An 18201-nucleotide genomic window follows, 5' to 3' on the forward strand; every position below is an offset into this window, starting at 1 on the left:
TTCTAACTGTTGATGAGAGGGCACTTCTCGCTCACCTTCCCTCTCCCCAGCACCTGCTGGTCTGTAACTCACGGGGATTACCGGAGGCGAAGCCTCTTGTCTGGACAACCAAACACCCGTTCTGGATAAATGAAGCGCTTTATTTACTGTCCACTGGACAGGCTGAAGAATGGCACACGCAAATCCTGGGAGCATTGACTGACTGCTATGTCTACCCACGGCTAAACATGAAAACAGGCCTCTCACCACCTCTGTTCCCTTGGAAAGCAGCAGTCCCCCCCACATTTCATACAAAAGGAGCCCCCTATGGCAGACCAGTATAGGGTACAACTAGCAAAGCAGAGTCAGAGGAGAGACAAAGCAGGTCTTCTGGGGCTGTCTGAAAAGAAAACGAGGCAGGAGCCCAGTTTTAGTGTCAAGCTGTGTCAGATGTGCCCATTAATCAATGCACCCAGGATTTTCAAGCTCAGATCAACAGCTTGCCCATCAGTTTCAAGGTGCTTTACAAAGGTGATTGAGCATTATTACCCCCATTTTAAGGATGGGGAAACTGAGGCACAGAGCAGCAAAGTAGTTTGCTCAAATTCACACAGAAAGTCAGTGGCAGAGCTGGGAACTGAACTCCAGAATCCTGACTCCCAGTCTGGTGTCATATCTGCTGGAACACTAATGGTAACACATTCTGGCTACAACTAACAACCACAGGGATAATTATATTTTTTTTGCTAGAAAATCAAATCTGAGATTTAGAAAATGTCACCTTAGATAAAACCTTCTACCCTGGATTTCTGGATTTCCAATGCATAGTTCACTTGAATAAGCTAAGAGAGTAAGGAAGTGTAAGGAAGCAACGGTCCATGGGTAGACCAAATCTCCCTCTTATCTTCTTTCTCTCAGGCCATTTCAAATGTCACTTTAACAATGAAACGGAATATTTAAACTTATTCCTCTGAACTCTAATATCCAAAGTTGGAAACACTCCCTAAGCTGGCCGGTTTTTCATTCTATACAACTGCAGAATTTACCAACTCAACAAAACATAACCCACATTGCAAGGACGTGGTGTTCTCTGATAAATAAATACAAATGCAGGATCATCTTTCAGCTTACACAAGAAACCATAAGGAGACACAAACTCCAAAGAACAGGCAAGGACACACCTACGGTGAATGGCCAGTGAGGGCTTACAGGTCCCCTTGGAGGCTGAGCACCATCATACGAGATGCATTCCATGGACACCAGAAGCAAAATTCAGAGCTGGTGTTAGCAGATGCAACTCCACAAGACTTCACCTGGAGTGAATCTGGCTCTAGGTACCAGGTCACACAAGTTTCAAAGAAGGCTGTCAGAATTCTAACAGGAATAAACGTGACACTTCAGAGATCATCATCCATATGCCTGTGTCAACATCACTACAATCTCTGAACCAGTAAATATGGAACAAGGAGCCACTAGAAACATATTTCTGGGAGTCACCTGGTTCTAGTAACACAGGCCCCATATGCTTCAGCGGTAGTGCAAACTCTATGTATTACTTACACTCCTAACATTAAGATAAATCAGCCAGGTTTGAAGTTGGGGAAGGGACTGGATCAAAAAAGCAACATTTCAGCTCATAGGAAAAAGAAGTAAACACATGATCAGCAGTGAACTTCCTGATATCCTACCTAACTTTTTCTTCTTTCTTAATTTCATCCTCTTACTCTTAGCTAAACCTAAGCCCACCTTGGACAGCTTTAAATCATTTTTCTCTGTCCTTTAAGTATCTGTAGATGGTTCTTGTGTGTCCCCCAACCAGGAGTCACGGCTTAGACAAACTGTACTTAACTCATTTCTTTTAATCTTTCCTGATAAGTCAATTCCACCATTCTGATTACTTTTCTCTAAACTCTCTCCAATTTGTTAACATCTTTCTGGCTGTGAGATGTCCTTGAATGATTGCAATATTCCAGGTGCGAGCTCACTAAAGTCTTACAAACAGAGGTTACTCTTATCTCCCAGCCGTGTGATGCTTCTGAATATGCAGCCCAAAATCACTTTGACTTTATTTGCTGTCTGATCTCTTTCCAGGTTTCCCCTACCAGTCATTATTTTTGCCTTGAATTGTTTTCACTCAGGTGCTCCCCCACATTTGGCAGTGTCTTAAATTTGATCTCATTTAGCATTTCCTACCCACATTTTGAACCTCTAAAAGGGATCTTTGTATTTTTCTCTTCTCGCCAGACCATCTGTTAATTTAATTAAAATGAAGTTTAACATAGTAATGTCTCATCCAACACCAGATGCCATGCTGCGGAGAGCAGAGGCCCCTAAACTTCTATGGCTGTCCAGTCCATCATGCTCCCCCAGTCAGGGCCTCGGAGAGATGCCACGGCCTAAACAAGTCATCGCTGTGGTAGGGAACTCTCACTCCTAGAGGGGGTACATCCATGTTCAGCTTTTAAGGCAGAGGGCATTGCAAGAAAGCATGCATTTCTAAGCCACTACTGGGGACTTTACTCAACCTGACACTTCTAAGAAGCACTACATTCAAAAATGAATAAATCACCTGCTGAGATATTAGTGCCAGGCTCATTGGGAGGTGGAAGAAGAGATGCAGCCTTTGTTGAGTGAAGGGGAGGCTCACACGTTTGCAAGCCACTCTCCCACCACCACTTCTTGGCTGGCTGCCGGAGTGCAATTCCTCTGGGTAGATTCCTACCTAAACATAGTTTGCCCCTATTTATTTAGCACTGGAGTCCTATGACACCCACTAATCACCAACCAGTTCAACAACCCCTTTGAAATGACTAAAGGAAGTAGCTGACCCTATGGGAGTTTGGAGACCATCTTTACAAAGGCAGCTGTGCCAGCTGGCCAAGAGAGTGGTGACCAGGCAGCCCTGCCCAGACTAGCTCCAGACACCCGCTCAAGAAAAGCCCAGAGGAGTCACCTGTCTCTCCTGACTGCCTGGGGGATTTCTCGCCATCACTCGCGCTGCAGCTCCCACTCCGCAGCCGTTTCCGGGCTTGTCGTTCACCCTCCGCACTGGAGGGGGAAAGCTGTCCACTCTGGGTGTGGTCCTCTCCGTTCTCCAGGGGGCAGTCCAAACCCCTCTGCAGCTTCACCCCATTCTTAGCTTTTTTAAAAAGGACAGACGTACGCCTGCCCACGCCACTGAATGGGGGGCTGGCAGGAGCATCCATGGCCTGAAGGGCCAGTCCGTTCAGTCCATTGTCACTGAGCAAGCGCTGGAAAGCGTGGCTCTCCCTCTGTAGTGCCTTCTTATCAAAGAGCTCGCCCTCTGATTTCATCCGCTTCTGCAGTCTGTTCAAGGACTTGCTTTCACTGATGGGTTTGAGCGTTGGAGGGTCCTGCAGAGAGTCCAGCTCAGACAGGGAGGGTGCAGGTCCCGTTGGCTCCAGGGTGGGTGGGTGTGGGGGCTTGGTGTCATCTGCTAAAGAAAGAAAGAACCTGCTTGAACATTTTAGAAAGTGTTAATCCCAAAAATACTGATAGCAACTCTACCTCTTCCCTATGGCGTCAGGAAAGCCATGGGCTCAAACGATAACAGAGGCCTGTCATTCTCCCTTACAGAAGGCACCCTGATAAAGATACAGGTCAGAACTAGAGTGCCCCCAGATGGAGAGCAAGTCCATCTTCTTCCACACTAGATCCATCTGCCATGTTGGTTGCATGCCTCATATCTCTATGGCCACTATCTGGGTATTTTATTTCCAACGTATGAAAGAACAACCTCAGATAGTAAGACACAGCAAAGCAGGGGAATGACAGATGTGAGACATTGGAAGCGTAGAAACTTCTAAAGACTATTATTTAGAGATATGCCAGACACCGTAGGCACAGGGATTATTCATAAACTTGTGCCTCTATAAATGTTATATGCATTTTTGTGAGCAAGGGATTGTATTTAAGCTTCTTCAGGGGAAGGTTATCAAGCTTCCTCCAGGGACTACGAACAGAGGGAGGTAATTACTGCAAATCCAGTGACAAGTAACTCCAGAGAAGTACCACCCCTGGGAGGAATTGCATAGACTGGTTCAGGCCAGGTTCGAGAGGCCAGCAGATTAAAAAAAAACCAGGATTTTGGTATAAAGAAGAGCCTGAACTGAGCCATAGCACCTCATTTTGAACCTCAAACTGACATGAAACTGTAACCAAGAGGGTAAAGCCCCGCTGGAAAGGTCTGGAGGACTTTGGGAACCTCCCAGGGCTCTGTCTGGAAGATGGGCTACACCTGGTAAGCGTTGCATGAGTGTAGACTGTATTGTTTTATGATCTGTTTTCTCTCTACTGCTTTTGTCTTACAATAAACGTACTACATTTTGTGAAAACGAGCTAGTCAATGGTAACGCTGTCAGAGTCTCTGGGAGAGCACGAACCACAGCTGCTGAACTACAGTCAGATCTGCTGGGCTAGCCACAGAGAATAACGGGGGGATTGCAAGCCTAAATCCCCAGTCCGGAGAGAGGGACGGAGGTCCCCACCTATACAGAAATGATGGCTGGAGATCTGAGACCTTGAGCAAACCACAGGAGGGGGCAGAGGTGCAGCGAAACCCGACCTGTGACATACTCCTCCAACCTCTCCTCTCATACTCTTCTAGCCTCTCCTGAAAGGCTTGTAACCCCATTCCCAATTCCAATCTCTCAAACAATACAATCCTGGCAGAAGAAATCTATGGCCTATACCAATCGATAAAGTGCCAAGAAGTATCAGGAAGGTTTCTGATGCCCTAATCCCTTGGACAGCCTGCTCCAGATTGTTTTCAAAATTCGTTACATGTGGCCCGTACCTCTTTCTGATACAATAAATGCACTTTCCCAGCACAAAGATGAACAATACAATCATCTAGTCAGTCCTCTGCAATCCCCAACAGGTTTCCCTTCCGGCCCAGGCTGCAGTGCTCTCCATTTCCCTTGAAGACCGGCTGAAACCTCTCACCTTTCTCCCCGTCATCGTCCTGCTCTCCCCTTAGCGGTTTGTCCAGCCCTTCCTCCCGCGAGGTAGGGTCTCCATTTGGCATGGTCTTGTTCTGTTGCTGGGCCAGCTTTTGCCTGATGGAGTTGATCTCACGTCTCAAGAGGCGGATGCGTCGGGTCCGGGCGCCGCTGGACCTCATGGTGCTCACCATGTCCAGCTTCTCCAGCAACTCCTTCAATTGCGCCTCCAGGGAAAGGTGAGCCCGATTCTCGGGAAGGAGAATGTTGTCCACTGCACCAAGAAGAGAAGCAATGTTAAGAAGTGATTGCTGACATCTCATGTACTCAAAGAGTGAAAGAAAGGTGCTCTGTTTCTTGAAGGAGGAAATTCCACTATACCCAAACCAACCATTCCAAGTTGCAGCCATGCATCTAACTATAAGGATAATTAAACATTGGAACAGGTTTCAAAGGCAGCTTGTGGAAGCCCCGTCATTGGAGGTTTTAAAACACAGGTTAGACAAACACCTATCAGGGCTGGTCTAGGTTTACTAGGTCCTGCGTCAGTGCAGGGGACTGGACTAAATGACCTCTCAAGTTCTCTTCCAGCCCTGCATTTCTATGAGTCTTCTTATCAATGCTATTTGCAAACGCTATGTCACTGGTGGAGGACTGAAGAACTTTCAGGGTCAGATTCCAAGAGGGATGCATCCTTTAGGAAGCAGATCACAAACACAGAGCAAGCTCCATGGGAGGGATGGGAAGCAGTAGTCTGAACTAAGTTCAGCAAAGTTATTTCGTACTGCATGGGTTTGGGAACAAATGCTACAGAGATGCCGATTCGTCTCATGGTGGTTTCTACAACTGAGGCAATCATAAGTTCAGGCCATGCCAGGAATAAAGGTCTCCGTGACAAGGCTGTTGCTATGGTGTTTTCGGTATTCTGGGTCACAATCCCATCATGCCTATGCTGTCCCCTTCACAAAGAATTCTTCCCATCCCCCTGCCTCAACACCTTCAGATCATGCCACTTCTTTGGCTACCCAGATTGCCCTTGTTGAGAGAGGGTATGTGGTCATTATGTCCAGTGCAAGGAGAAGGGTGAAATGAGGTTAGACTGGGATATCTGCACTTGTGACTCAAAATAATCATGGAAATTGGAAATGGAAGACACCCTCCCATTCCAGCTGCTGGCCAGGGCAGGATTGTTCCTACAATAAACTGCCCTACAAGCATGTAACTGATTTTAAATTCCAGTAAACCAGCCTCCCAACTTAGGTAGAGGTCGGGGAATGGTGGGCCAATAATATAAAGTACAAGACAGCCTAAACCTGCAAGAATTCATCTTTTCAAGGCTCTTTAAAAATACCCAATTTACACTATAGCCATGGCACATGGATTCCACAGCAAATAGTGAGCCCATGGTCTTGTGGTCTGGGACTAAGGGGAGCTGGCTTCAATACCTGGCTCTACCACAAACTCCCTGTGACCTTGGGCAAATCACTTAATCTTTCCATGCCTCAGCTTCCCATCTGTAAAATGGGGATTAAAAACGTTTCCCTAACTCACACTCAGGAGCGTTGTGAGGATAAATTTGTAATTATTAGACGCATACAGCCGGATTTTCAAAACAGCTCAAGGCCACATTTCCAAGTGCCCGGCATCCCCAATCAGGGCCAGCTTTTCCAAAGTGCTCAACAGCTAGCAGCTCCCATTGCAGCACTGCAGACTTTCAAAAGAGCTCAGCACACTACGAGGCTCTTTTGAGAAGCTGCCCACTTATTTAAGTCCCTAAAGAGGAGCTAAGAATGTTTGAAAACTTGCCCCTGGAAGTGGGTGTTAAGCTCATCTGAAATCTGGTCCTTAGACGCTACAATAATGGGAGCCATATGAGTGCCTATACAGGTAAATGGATGTGCCCAAATCTTGCACCTCAAATGGTGGGTACAGTTATAGCCCAGCCAAAGTAACATGGTCAGAACGATGGTTGGTCCTACACACAGAGTCTAGGAGTCTGGCTTTTACTGGACTGTTTGCCAATCCTAAAAATAAACAGACCGGGGAACTCACCATCCTCCCAAGAAAAGCGATAAAAGTCTTCCGTTTTGGGTGACTCGGGCAGGTGAATCCCCACATCAGTGTCAAAGCCGATGTTTTCAGCCTGCCGTCGCGCATGGCGTAATATCGCTCCTCCAAGGTCTCTCAGACGGACAGCTGCTCGGTGGAAAATCGTGTCTTTAGCATTATACCTCATGCAGTTGGTAACTATAAGGTTAAAGTCTTCCTCAAACTCATCCAAGGTTCGGTACAGGTGGGACTCCAGCTTCCGCCTCATGGTGGAAAAATCCATTGGATTGGAAATGAATTCCAGGTAATCTGGAACCTAAACATATAAAACCTGTACAATTACAAAAACCATTTACTAGCCAACCAGAGCGCATCCATCATAAGCACTCTTAATGTCCTTTCCACCTGCAGAAGGGGTAGTGTCACCAATGCACATATACTCCACCCAACTGAGCCAGACGTGCCCCGGCTCTGCAGAATGAAATTACTTGACTGAGATGCTGTAGTAAGCTTCCTGAAAACGATACCTAGGATACCTCATGTGATCCTCCTTTAGAAATTCCTTAGCTCATGCTAACTGAGGACAAAGATGGGCTGGGGTCTCTCAAAACAATGCCCTGCCCGTGCCAACTATGACACCATGTGAGCTTCCTCCCATCTTCAAAGCAGTGCCCTCAGCTTATAGGAAAGATACTTGCCTCATTCAGGTTAACGGGCTCTGCAAAAATCTGAGCCGGATCCTTCTCCTGCAGCAGGTCCAAAGTTGTGCGCAGCAGCACATTGAAAGGAGTCAGCTGTAACTCCATAGCAGCCTGTTGAACTTTGACCTGGGAATGGTAGAAAGGAATCACATGCTATTATCAAAAATGGAAAATGCAAGTGGCATTTCCCTTACTTCCATTAAATTAAATTAAATCAGTTCCATTCACTGATGGCAACCTCAGACCTTTTTAAACTCATTTCTGAAGGACGTTTGATCAAGTGCTTGTTTCTTCTGTTTGTAATGTAGAAATTAACAAAAATACTGTGCAGGATACGGAGTCATATTGTTAAAGAAGTTGCCTTCTTACTGTCTTAACAAAAATATTACAGTCCAAGTTTAATATCTGATAGACCCTCTATCAGGGAACTAAACCTTGCAAACTGCGGTGCTCCTAGTCAGTCTATCTCATAACACTAGAACAAGGGGAAACCCAATGAAATTAAAAGGCAACACGTATAAAATTTACAACAGGGAACACCTTTTAACGCCCCACAAAGTAACCCATGGGATTCCCAGCCATAAAATATAAGACCAATTAGCAGGATTGGTTTTTTTTAAAAAAAGGAAAAAAGATTTAGGCATTTTTTTATGAATAGCAACATCCAGGGTTACATTAGACAAAATAAATAGATTATAAGGGATATAAACTCTCATGTTTCCGGGCATAAGCCAGTCACTAACTAGAAAGATTCTAGAGGTAGGCTATTCAATAGTTATCCATCAGCTTTCCTGCTCCTTCCTCTGAAGCATCTACTACTGGTTGATTTCAGAGACAGGATAATGGACTAGATGGACCATTGATCTGATCTGATCTGGCTGTATTTCTACTTCAAGGACAAAGGAACTGAATGAAAAAATGTATTCCTCTAATTTCTTAAGGTTTCTGATATGACAGTCCTTCTATATGACACTAAAATCACCAACCCAATGTCAAGAGAAAGGACTTCTACTTATGTGAGGCAAACTTTATTTTGCATGTTAAATGACAAGACAGCAACAGTAAGAGCCTGGGCGACAACACAGGAAGAGCTTTACACTGACAGTATGATGACACTGTATTTCCCACAACATCAAAGATGAATCTGTAGGAAGACCAAAAGCTAGGACTGCCAAGAATGTATATCATATACATCTAAATCTGTGCTGAGAAGCAGTTCCAGCTACATAAGTTTCTCTATAGCTGCTTTCAACTACCTGAAAGGGGCTTCCAAAGAGGATCAATCTAGATCGAGGTCGGCAACCTTTCAGAAGTGGTGTGCCGAGTCTTTTCAATTTAATGTTTTACGTGCCAATAATACATTTTAACCTTTTTAGAAGGTCTCTTTCTATAAGTCTATAATACACCTTTACCTCGATATAACACTGTCCCCGGGAACCAAAAAATCTTACCATGTTATAGGTGAAACCACATTATATCAAACATGCTTTGATCCACTGGACTGCACAGCCCTGCGCCCCCCCACACCCCCCCAGAGCACTGCTTTACCGCGTTATATCCGAATTTGTGTTATATCGGGTCACGTTATATTGAGGTAAAGGTGTATATAACTAAACTATTGTTGTATGTAAAGTAAATAAGGTTTCAGAATGTTTAAGAAGCTTCATTTAAAATTAAATTAAAATGCAGAGCCCCCTGGACTGGTGGCCACGACCCGGGCAGTGTAAGTGCCACTGAAAATCAGCTCGTGTGCCGCCTTCAGCACCCGTGCCTACCCCTGATCTAGACTGTTCTCAGTGGTACTAGATGACAGAACAAGGAGTAACGGTCTCAAGTTGCAGTGGGGGAGGTCTAGGTTGGATATTAGGAAACACTATTTCACTAGGAGGGTGGTGAAGCACTGAAATGGGTTACCTAGGGAGGTGGTGGAATCTCCTTCCTTAGAGGTTTTTAAGGTCAGGCTTGACAAAGCCCTGGCTGGGATGATTTAGTTGGTGTTGGTCCTGCTTTGAGCAGGGGGTTGGACTAGATGACCTCCTGAAGTCCCTTCCAACCCTGATACTCTATGATTCTATGATAACTTTTCCTTTCCAAACTATACTGCAATTTCACTAGACTGTTTAGGATGTAGTTGCCTGTGATACAGACACATCAAGATATCAAAAGCAAAAGGAAACAAACAAAGGAATGATTTTTTACCCTCCCACCCAAAGGATGTCTGCATTCACAGCAGGATAACCCCAATCCTGTAAGAACAACGTAAACAGGATGAACCAGTGCTGGCACCAGCAGAAGATCTCGTCAAAAAATGGATGGAGTCCAGTCAGCTGTCACTAGAAAAGATTTCCAACTGGACAAGCTCATAAGCAAAGTAAATAATATTGAGACCAGGATGGAGAATGTGAAAGAAATCTGACCATGCAAGCTGGTATAAGTTTGAAAAACTGCAAGGACAAAAGAGAAAACTTTCTAGGTTAGTAAGTGGTCTAAATTTAAAACTGCCTCTCTCACAAAAAAAAAACCACCTGAAGGTAAGACATAGGAATCTCTGGCTTACCAAATGGAGAGGAGGAGGGTTTAGGATCATTCTTGGTGTGACAGTTACCAAAATACTGGAATATTAAATATTAAAGAAGATCTAGTTTCTGTTGCACAAGCATCTGGTCCATGCTCAGGACAGAAATAGCAGGGGTGTTGCAGGTCATGATTCAAATGCACAGGTAGTTATATAAAGAAGCTTGCACAGAACAATGCCATCAGTCAGCCTCTCCCTAGCACTGCAAGTCAGCAGGGTCTGATTTGCAGAGGTTGAGCACCTGTATCTCCCTCAGACCTCAATGGGAGTTCTGGGTGCTCAGTACCTCTGAAGATCAGACCTTGTGCAAAGAAAAAAAGATTTAAGAAAAGCTGCTGTGTTTCAATTCCTCCTCCAGCTGCAAGTGGAGAGGCGCAGGAGGCTGCAGGAAAGGCCCAGGATCTACCTACCTGTTCCCGTTTGAGTTTCTCCCTCTTACGGATCAGCTCAATGAGCAACCGCGCTCTCTCCAAATCATGCCGCAGTTTCTGCCAGTACTTCAGTTCCTCCTTCACTGCACTGGTCTTCTCATCCTGCTCCTTCTGTAAGGGTTAACAGTGGGATGAGATGAAATGCACATACAGATTTCTTGTGTTGTATACTTTTTCCAAGTGTCTCCACTCTCATACTCTTCCTCCTGTCTACTTCCATTTCTACTAGACCCCATCCACATTACAAAATCGACTGTGTTTAAGCAATATACTTAAATAGCAGTCTGATCATGGTAAGACAGGCATTTGGTCTTGTCTGTGTGGACAGGTCTAAACCAGGTTATAACCACATTCCAGAAATAAGATCTAGTCCATGTTCACTCATACTCTCACTCCGTTTATATAAAAGTCATTATGATTTACACTACCACTGAGCTTAGTGACCCATCGTGTTAAGTGCTGTACATAGTAGGAATGGTCTCTACCCCAAAGAGTTCACAACCTCGACAGACAGGTTTAGTCTGTGTGTATGGGAGAAAGGAAGTACTATCTGCTTTTTTACAGATGGGGAACTGAGGCACAGAGAGAATAAACTAGTTGCCCAAAGTCACACAGGAAGAGCCAAAACTGGGAGCTGAACTCAGACCTCCCAAGTTCCAACCCAGTTCCTTAATTACACAGCCAGCCTTCCTCTCTTAAGGTCCTTTTCTTTGCTTTTCAAGTAATGACAAGGATATACTGATGTATAAATGCTCACCTGAGACAACCAATAAAAGACAAACACAAAGGAAGTACTGATGATTTACATTTGTATAGTGCCTTTCACCCAGAAGCATTCATTTACAATGACTACTTACTGAAAACTGCTAAATCAATACATTAAGAAAATTTTGCACTCCCCTACCCTAGATTCATTAGTGTAAATTAAATTTTGCACTAGTCAGTCAGAAGTCACCACACAAATCAAATCTGTGATTTCCACTAAATATGGAAAAAATACATGTGCACAATATACACAATGCTCCACAAAGAAGTTTTACAGCATACAGGAATCACTTGACTTCACTATCTCACCAGCTACCACTGGTCTGGAACGCAGCCACTGTTTAACATTACACATCAGTTCAGAAGAGGAAACAAAAAGGCTATTTATCTAATTATTATTTAAATAGGGCCATAAATGTGCATTGGAGGATTTGAAATTGAAGCCGCAGGAGGAATTACCCAAACTGGGATTTGGCCACGATTCTGGAGCTAACACCTCTTGTCTTGTGAATGGGATCTTTAACAGCCATTAATAGACAGTGCTTGGTTTTATGATTCATCTGAAAGAAGGTCCCACCAGCAGCACATCACACACTAGCACAATCCCAGGGCACTGATTCCATTCAGACTCACGAGGAAGAGTGCCACCTGAATCACCAGCACCATTTGTTGCAGCACAAGGGGTCTCCCATTCAAGTACTGACCTGGCCTGACTCCTTGAATGCACCAACAGAAGGCAGCATATTTTAAGAAAGAGCACTCCTTCTCCATTGTAATTACCTTAAAGAATAGGGTGTTTCTCTAGTTCTACTGCTATTACCCATCCCAAATCCCCAATTCAATACCCAGAACTCATCACCTGACTGCACCTCTGTCACTGCTCAAAGTTGAATTACATTTTTCCAGTTTCTCCACCCTGCTCTCCCCTTTCCAGTTTACCCCAAACTTGTTTCCTTGCCCACATTCCTCTTCTCTGCCCAGCTGCTACAGCATGTGGTACTGGAATGAGGGGTGGTACCTGCTCTGCATTTCTTTGGGACTGCAAGTGAGAGTGGAGACGTCGGATCAGAGGGACACCGTTCCTCGCCTGGCGCTTCAGCAGCCAGTAGTTGTGTAGCCGCTGCATAAACTGGTTCTTCCTCTGGAGAGAGAGTCCACTGCAGATTTTATTCAACCTATAGGAAACAAACCAGATCAGCAAGCAGGCTACCCCGCACAACAAAGCAATCATCAATTTCTATGGACTATGATGGCACATGTTAAGATCTCCTGCTGCAGTAACAGTGGTGCACAATTTTGCAATATTGTGTCATTATGCATAGAATCATACACCTAATCCATGCCAGTCTGTGCCAATGTGGGGTCTTTCAGCTGTGAAGATAGCCATCTCCGCCTTCAGAAATGTATTGTTATTTTAACAGCAGCTCAGCTGGAGGCTCTTACCAAACAAAGTCATAGTAGGGTGAGAAGTATCCAATCACCAATTCAGCTCCAAGGGAGCAGTTAACTTTACTAGAGTCATTTAAGTTTCACGTTATTAAGGGAGGCACACTAGGGAACAAACTCAAATGGAGTCCCTGGACAATAATTTTAACCATTTAATAATGATTAGACCATTCCTGTGTTTGAACAGCACCCAGCACTTTGGGGTCCTGGCCCATGACTAGGGCTCCGAGGTGCTATGATAATACAAATAATAAACAATACATGGTATCTCAGCTGTTTCCAATAGAACAACTATTAAAATATATGGGGCATCTGGCTGCACTTTCCAAGACACTAAAAGAAAACAGAGCACCATCCCCAGCTCCGTGAAGGTGTCCTGGCCGAAATATACTAGGTCAAATTCACAGCTGCTATGACAATGATGCATTCGGCTCACTAAGCAGGATGCTTAGGAGCCATGAAGTGAGGAGTCAAAATACAGTGGCTTTAGATCAATAGGAAGCTGCTTTCCATTGAGGCCCTGTTCACCCAATGGCTTGCAACCAAGTCTGAAACTATTTTAAAGCATGGTTACAGCCCAGCATGGCTTACATGTACATTTTGTGTTTTATAATTTGGTATAATTAGAGTTGGGTGACATTTTTCCAACTAAATGTTTTCTCGGAAATAAATATGGATTCAGGTTGATCAAAATATTTCGCGAATTTGTGTTGGTTTTGGCAAATTATTTTTGGAAACAAAAAAAAAAAGGAAAAATAATTTGGAATCCAGACCCTTTTGCTTTTTTTTTTTTTTTTAAATGGCTAAAAAGGCCCAAAGATCAAAATAAAACATTTTGTTCAACCCATAATGATTTTTTTTTCTTTGAATTGCCAGATCTGGTGTTTGTTAAAGATCCCCTGGAAATGAGCTACAGTTATTAGCACAGTTTGGGCATAAATGCTGAAAAAATAACAACAAAAGCTCGTCCAATGAAAGATCTTACCTCACCCACCTTGTCTCTCTCTTCCCAAGGGTACTCTGGGGCTCCTGGCATTCAAACAATTGAGGAGAAGGTGCTGCCGCTTCCTCCAATATCCTACGGTTAGAGGTTCAAATCCTTCTTCCTGATGTGGAGAATGGACTTGAACCCAGGTCTTTCCCTCCCAGTTTTGCACCCTGACCAGTGGGCTATTGGCTATTCTAGGGTGAGTCTCTCTGATGCTACAACTGTGCCGACAACTACCATGTGCAAAATGGTGCTGGAGCCTGCTGCTGCTGCTGCAGGTTTTTTAACATGGTTCTTGTTAGCTGAAGTGTGGACAAGTGTCTCAAGGCGTGCAGTTTAAATTTTAAAGAGAAGACAGATGCTGGACTAACCCAGTCCTTAATACAAAAGACCTGGCAAGTCCCACCAGACAGCATCGTTGCCAACACTCACCTGTAAGAGGGGATCTGTGTGACTGTCACCAGTGGCATAGATGAATGCCCATCTGACAGGTCACAGGCTTCCTTTTTGATCTTCTGCTTCAACTTCACTTTGCTCTTCTTCAGGGATCCCTTGGGGATGCCAGTGCTGTCTTCCTCCTCTCCTTCCTCCTTTGCAATGTCCTCCTCCCCGTCACTGGTAGCAGTCGTAGATCCTTTTTTCGTTGTACCAGGTGGGGAATGTGCCCCACAGTAAGCCGTCTTGCGCACCGTGAAAGTTGTGCCATTAATGCTGGTCTCCCTCATAGGTTCTATCTTCATGAAGAGACCAGCCCGTTGGGCACAGGTGACGTGGAAGGCAGTGTAGCAGTTCACCTTGTGGCACTGGATAGCAGCTCCCATGCCCTTCTGCTTGCAGATGTAGCAAGTCAGCTTCCAGCGAGCGGGCGGGATGTTGTTTATCCCTTCGATGGGCTCCAGGAACACAGTGTTTGCAAAGCAGATCTCGGGGATCCAGATGGCACAAACAACGTGGGACCAGCGGCCATCACTGGTCTGTTTGAAGGCTCCACCTTTGTTTGGGCACAGAACACAATCAACCGGGCGAGAAGGGGACTGTAGGCAGCAGCGGCAAAGCCACTGGCCCTCAGGGATATAGGGTACACCATAGCACTCCTGGTGCACGGCCAAGTTACAGATGTCACAGAACAGGATGACGTTGCTGTTGTGACACTCATCATCCATGCAGACACAGCAGACAGCATCCTCATCAATCAGGGACTGCTGGGCCCCGTTGTTGCGGCTCTCCAAGTACGACTCCTTCTCCAACCGATCCACGAGCAGCTCAAAAGCATCAGCAGAAACTGTCCCATAGCCATCGTCCTTCCGCTTCTCATTAACCATGTCCAGCCAAGCCAGATCCTCCTCATCCATGTCATACTCCACCTCTGCATCGAGGTCCTCAGGAGGCTTCTCGATGTACCGGTAGTATGCTGCAGGAAGAGGAGGGGCATCTGGCTGGCTGAAGGAGTCCATCACCCGGAAGCTGGGCTGGGGTAAATGGAAAGATGTCCCTGGTGCATGTTTGGAGCATGACTCTTTCTTTTTGCCTTTGGAGGGAGTTTTCTTGGACTTGGAAGGGAACAGGGGCTGTTCACTGTTTTCCTTGTTGCTGTTGCACTCTGTGATATCCTGGGCAGTCAGCTCATCCTCCGTGATGATCTTTAGGGGGTCGTAGATGCTGATGCGATGGAGCCGTCCATCAATATCAACCTCCACTATCCGCTGGGCCTGGGCATACGTCAGAGTCTCCCGGGTGGGCGAGCATTTCAGGCTGTAAGGCGAGGGAGAACGTCTCCCCTCGGGGTTCTGCCGGGACCTCCTCCGAGGCTTCCTCATAGCTGCACCTGGAAGCCCTGAAACACAACCCAGACAGAGTACAATTTAAGCTAGCAGCAAAGGAAAACTTGAGCAGCACAGATTCAAAAACTTACTCAGTGCGACAGGAATGAAACATGTCCACTAGAGGCTCAACTCATTTCAGATTCACTAAAGCACCGAAAGCATTTCCTCCTTCTTTAGATCCAAAGGGGCACACATCCACCAGTGGATAGAGTCTACTATCTCTCCCATTATGTTGTAGCACTGCATTGCAAATCCCCTCCAGGCCCCTGCTCTGTTATCTTTTCAAAGGATTGGCATATCACTGTACAACCAGCTGAGAAAGGCCAGAATGAGTTTGATGGTATTTTGTATTGAGCTAAAGGTTGTGCTTTGCTCAGCTCACAGTTTGAACTCCCACCAAATCCAACAATACTTTTTATATCTGATGGCATTGTCCATATATTAATAAGTTCATGCTCCACATGGAATTTTTCTCTATATACTTGTGCCTGTTGTTATTATTATAATTTCCCGTAGCACACACAATGTGCTAGATATTTTCCAAACTTAAAAGCAGGCACTGTTCCTGCCCTGTAGATCATGATACTGTTTTTACTCAACAGCTGCAGCAATACTTCCAAAGTCTGGTGAAAAAACAGTTGAGAATTCTACAGGAGAGGGTTATATGCCTATATCTGCAAGTAATATCCCAGAATACATTATGTGAGTTCCAGCTATAAGGCTACATTCAGGAACTAGTCTTTTTTAAGTGGAGCCAGTCATAGTTCTTTTGGTTAAGGTTGAAACCAGTATTTGAATCTGGGTCCTATTTTCAACCCTTCTGTAAAGTAGTCCACAAAAATATTCATTTTGCAAAGTCTCACACAGGCTCAGAGGGCTACATTAGGCAGTGCTACAAGACAATGGTTGTGCAATGGGATATCGAAAGGTTTGGAAGAGATTAATCTGGCCAAGTGCTGTTTGAAATTGTCTCATGGCTCTGGAGCACTTCCAGAGTATCTACCGAAAGGGACTGGCACTGAAATAGATTGGTAACCTGGCCTTCAGTAAACACAATTCTTGCTGCAGTCTGGGAATCCAATTTATCCTCGCTTTTTTATATTGCAAATAAGCGTACACGGATGCAGTGTGTCAGAACAGGTGCTTCTTTTAAACAGTCAAAGAAATAAAATAAAGAAATAAATAATGGGTATATAATCCCAGAAACAGCTCTCAGCCAAAGAGCGTAACATCTACTGCTAAAATACAATACAGAAGCTGATGACTGTTGCCTGTTCATTCATTATTGCACTAGTCTTGTATCTTGAAAACAATTAAAGGAATTACCAAGAACCAGGGACCTCAATCCTCCATCCATGTGCATAATCACCCTTCAGTGATCCTTTTATACTGAATATCACTAGTTTTTTAATGGTAAATGCAGCTCACAATTTGCAAATCAATCTGGATCTGTAATAAACAGACTTCCTGGACCTGGTGGAAACATTAGCCCAAGTGGGGAAAAGGGTGGGGGAAAGTGGACAGAGGAGTTCAATACATGTGTGCTGAGGAAAGAGAGAGAGAGCGTGCAACATGGAGGCCACTTATTCACTACAGCCAGGAAAAGACAATTTTTAGTAGTTACTTTTTAAGTTTTGTGTATGTACGCTGCATAGGCGGTTGTCAAGGAAAAGCTGCTATTCCAGCACTTACATACCATCATGGTTGGTTAGAGATACAGATTGTCTTTAACTTAAAAATACCTGGGTGCACTGACTGATCAACACAACTGAGCTGAGCCTGCAATGAAAACTCGTCTCCAGTCTCTCTCTCCACAATGGCAGCTGTATCCTCTGGAGCACTCCCGAGAGCGTGTATGTAACTAGCTCTGTGTCTGCCTCTCAACATGCAGAACGGGCCAGAACCCAACAGGAACATGCAGAACGGGGCACAACTGGCCGAGCAAAGCCAGAGGAAGAATTTAGCAACGTAGCAGGCCAGATGTAAGGAGGAAGCATCTGTTCCTTCTGCGATTTGGTGGGGTTCTCAAGGAAACACAGTGAGTGACAGAGACTAGCTTTCATTCCCAGGCTCAAGCACTGACTGATCAACATGGAACAGGGGGTGAGAGAGCAACACGGGAAAGGTGATTTTTTTCTCCCTCTCAAATACTTTTCAAATAGCACGCACAACACGTTTAGGGCAGTGATTTTTTAACAGGGAGACAGGACCGTATGCTGGTGCCAGAAGATTCAGTGGGAACTGAGGCAGCTGGAGAGAGGAAAGAAAATGCAGTAACAGAAATACTATGGAGGAGAGAGGTGGGAAAGAGGCAAGATGGGAACGTTAATAGGGAGCCAGATAAATCCCTTGAGAACAGCAGCCGCGCCAGCGACATGAAAATGAGCTGCGGGAAGAAAGCGGCCAAATCACAGGAAGAAATCCAGAAAGAAAGAGAGAGGAAAGAAAGAAAAACAGAACGTGAAAGCCTCCTGAAAAGATAA

General features: G+C 44.9%; 1 protein-coding gene across 6 annotated transcripts in view; it reads right to left on the reverse strand.

Moving 5' to 3' along the window:
• The window catches only part of BRPF3 (bromodomain and PHD finger containing 3), a 49517-nt gene that overhangs the window by 22599 nt on the left and 8717 nt on the right, over nucleotides 1-18201 (reverse strand). For 3 of the 6 annotated variants that reach the window (XM_030561246.1, XM_030561243.1, XM_030561244.1), the window contains exons 2-8: nucleotides 14328-15729; nucleotides 12480-12636; nucleotides 10676-10807; nucleotides 7688-7816; nucleotides 6993-7305; nucleotides 4945-5214; nucleotides 2933-3436 (exon numbers count right to left, since the gene is read on the reverse strand). In XM_030561246.1, coding sequence (XP_030417106.1) covers nucleotides 2933-3436; nucleotides 4945-5214; nucleotides 6993-7305; nucleotides 7688-7816; nucleotides 10676-10807; nucleotides 12480-12636; nucleotides 14328-15712 — 2890 coding nt within the window. In that variant the 5' untranslated portion in view covers nucleotides 15713-15729. Of the gene's footprint in view, nucleotides 1-2932; nucleotides 3437-4944; nucleotides 5215-6992; nucleotides 7306-7687; nucleotides 7817-10675; nucleotides 10808-12479; nucleotides 12637-14327; nucleotides 15730-17460; nucleotides 17481-18201 lie in introns of those variants that run through there. The other 3 variants (XM_030561248.1, XM_030561247.1, XM_030561245.1) reach the window with 2 other exon arrangements.

Source organism: Gopherus evgoodei, chromosome 4 (genome assembly GCF_007399415.2).
Source record: "Gopherus evgoodei ecotype Sinaloan lineage chromosome 4, rGopEvg1_v1.p, whole genome shotgun sequence".
Lineage (NCBI taxonomy): Eukaryota > Metazoa > Chordata > Testudines > Testudinidae > Gopherus > Gopherus evgoodei.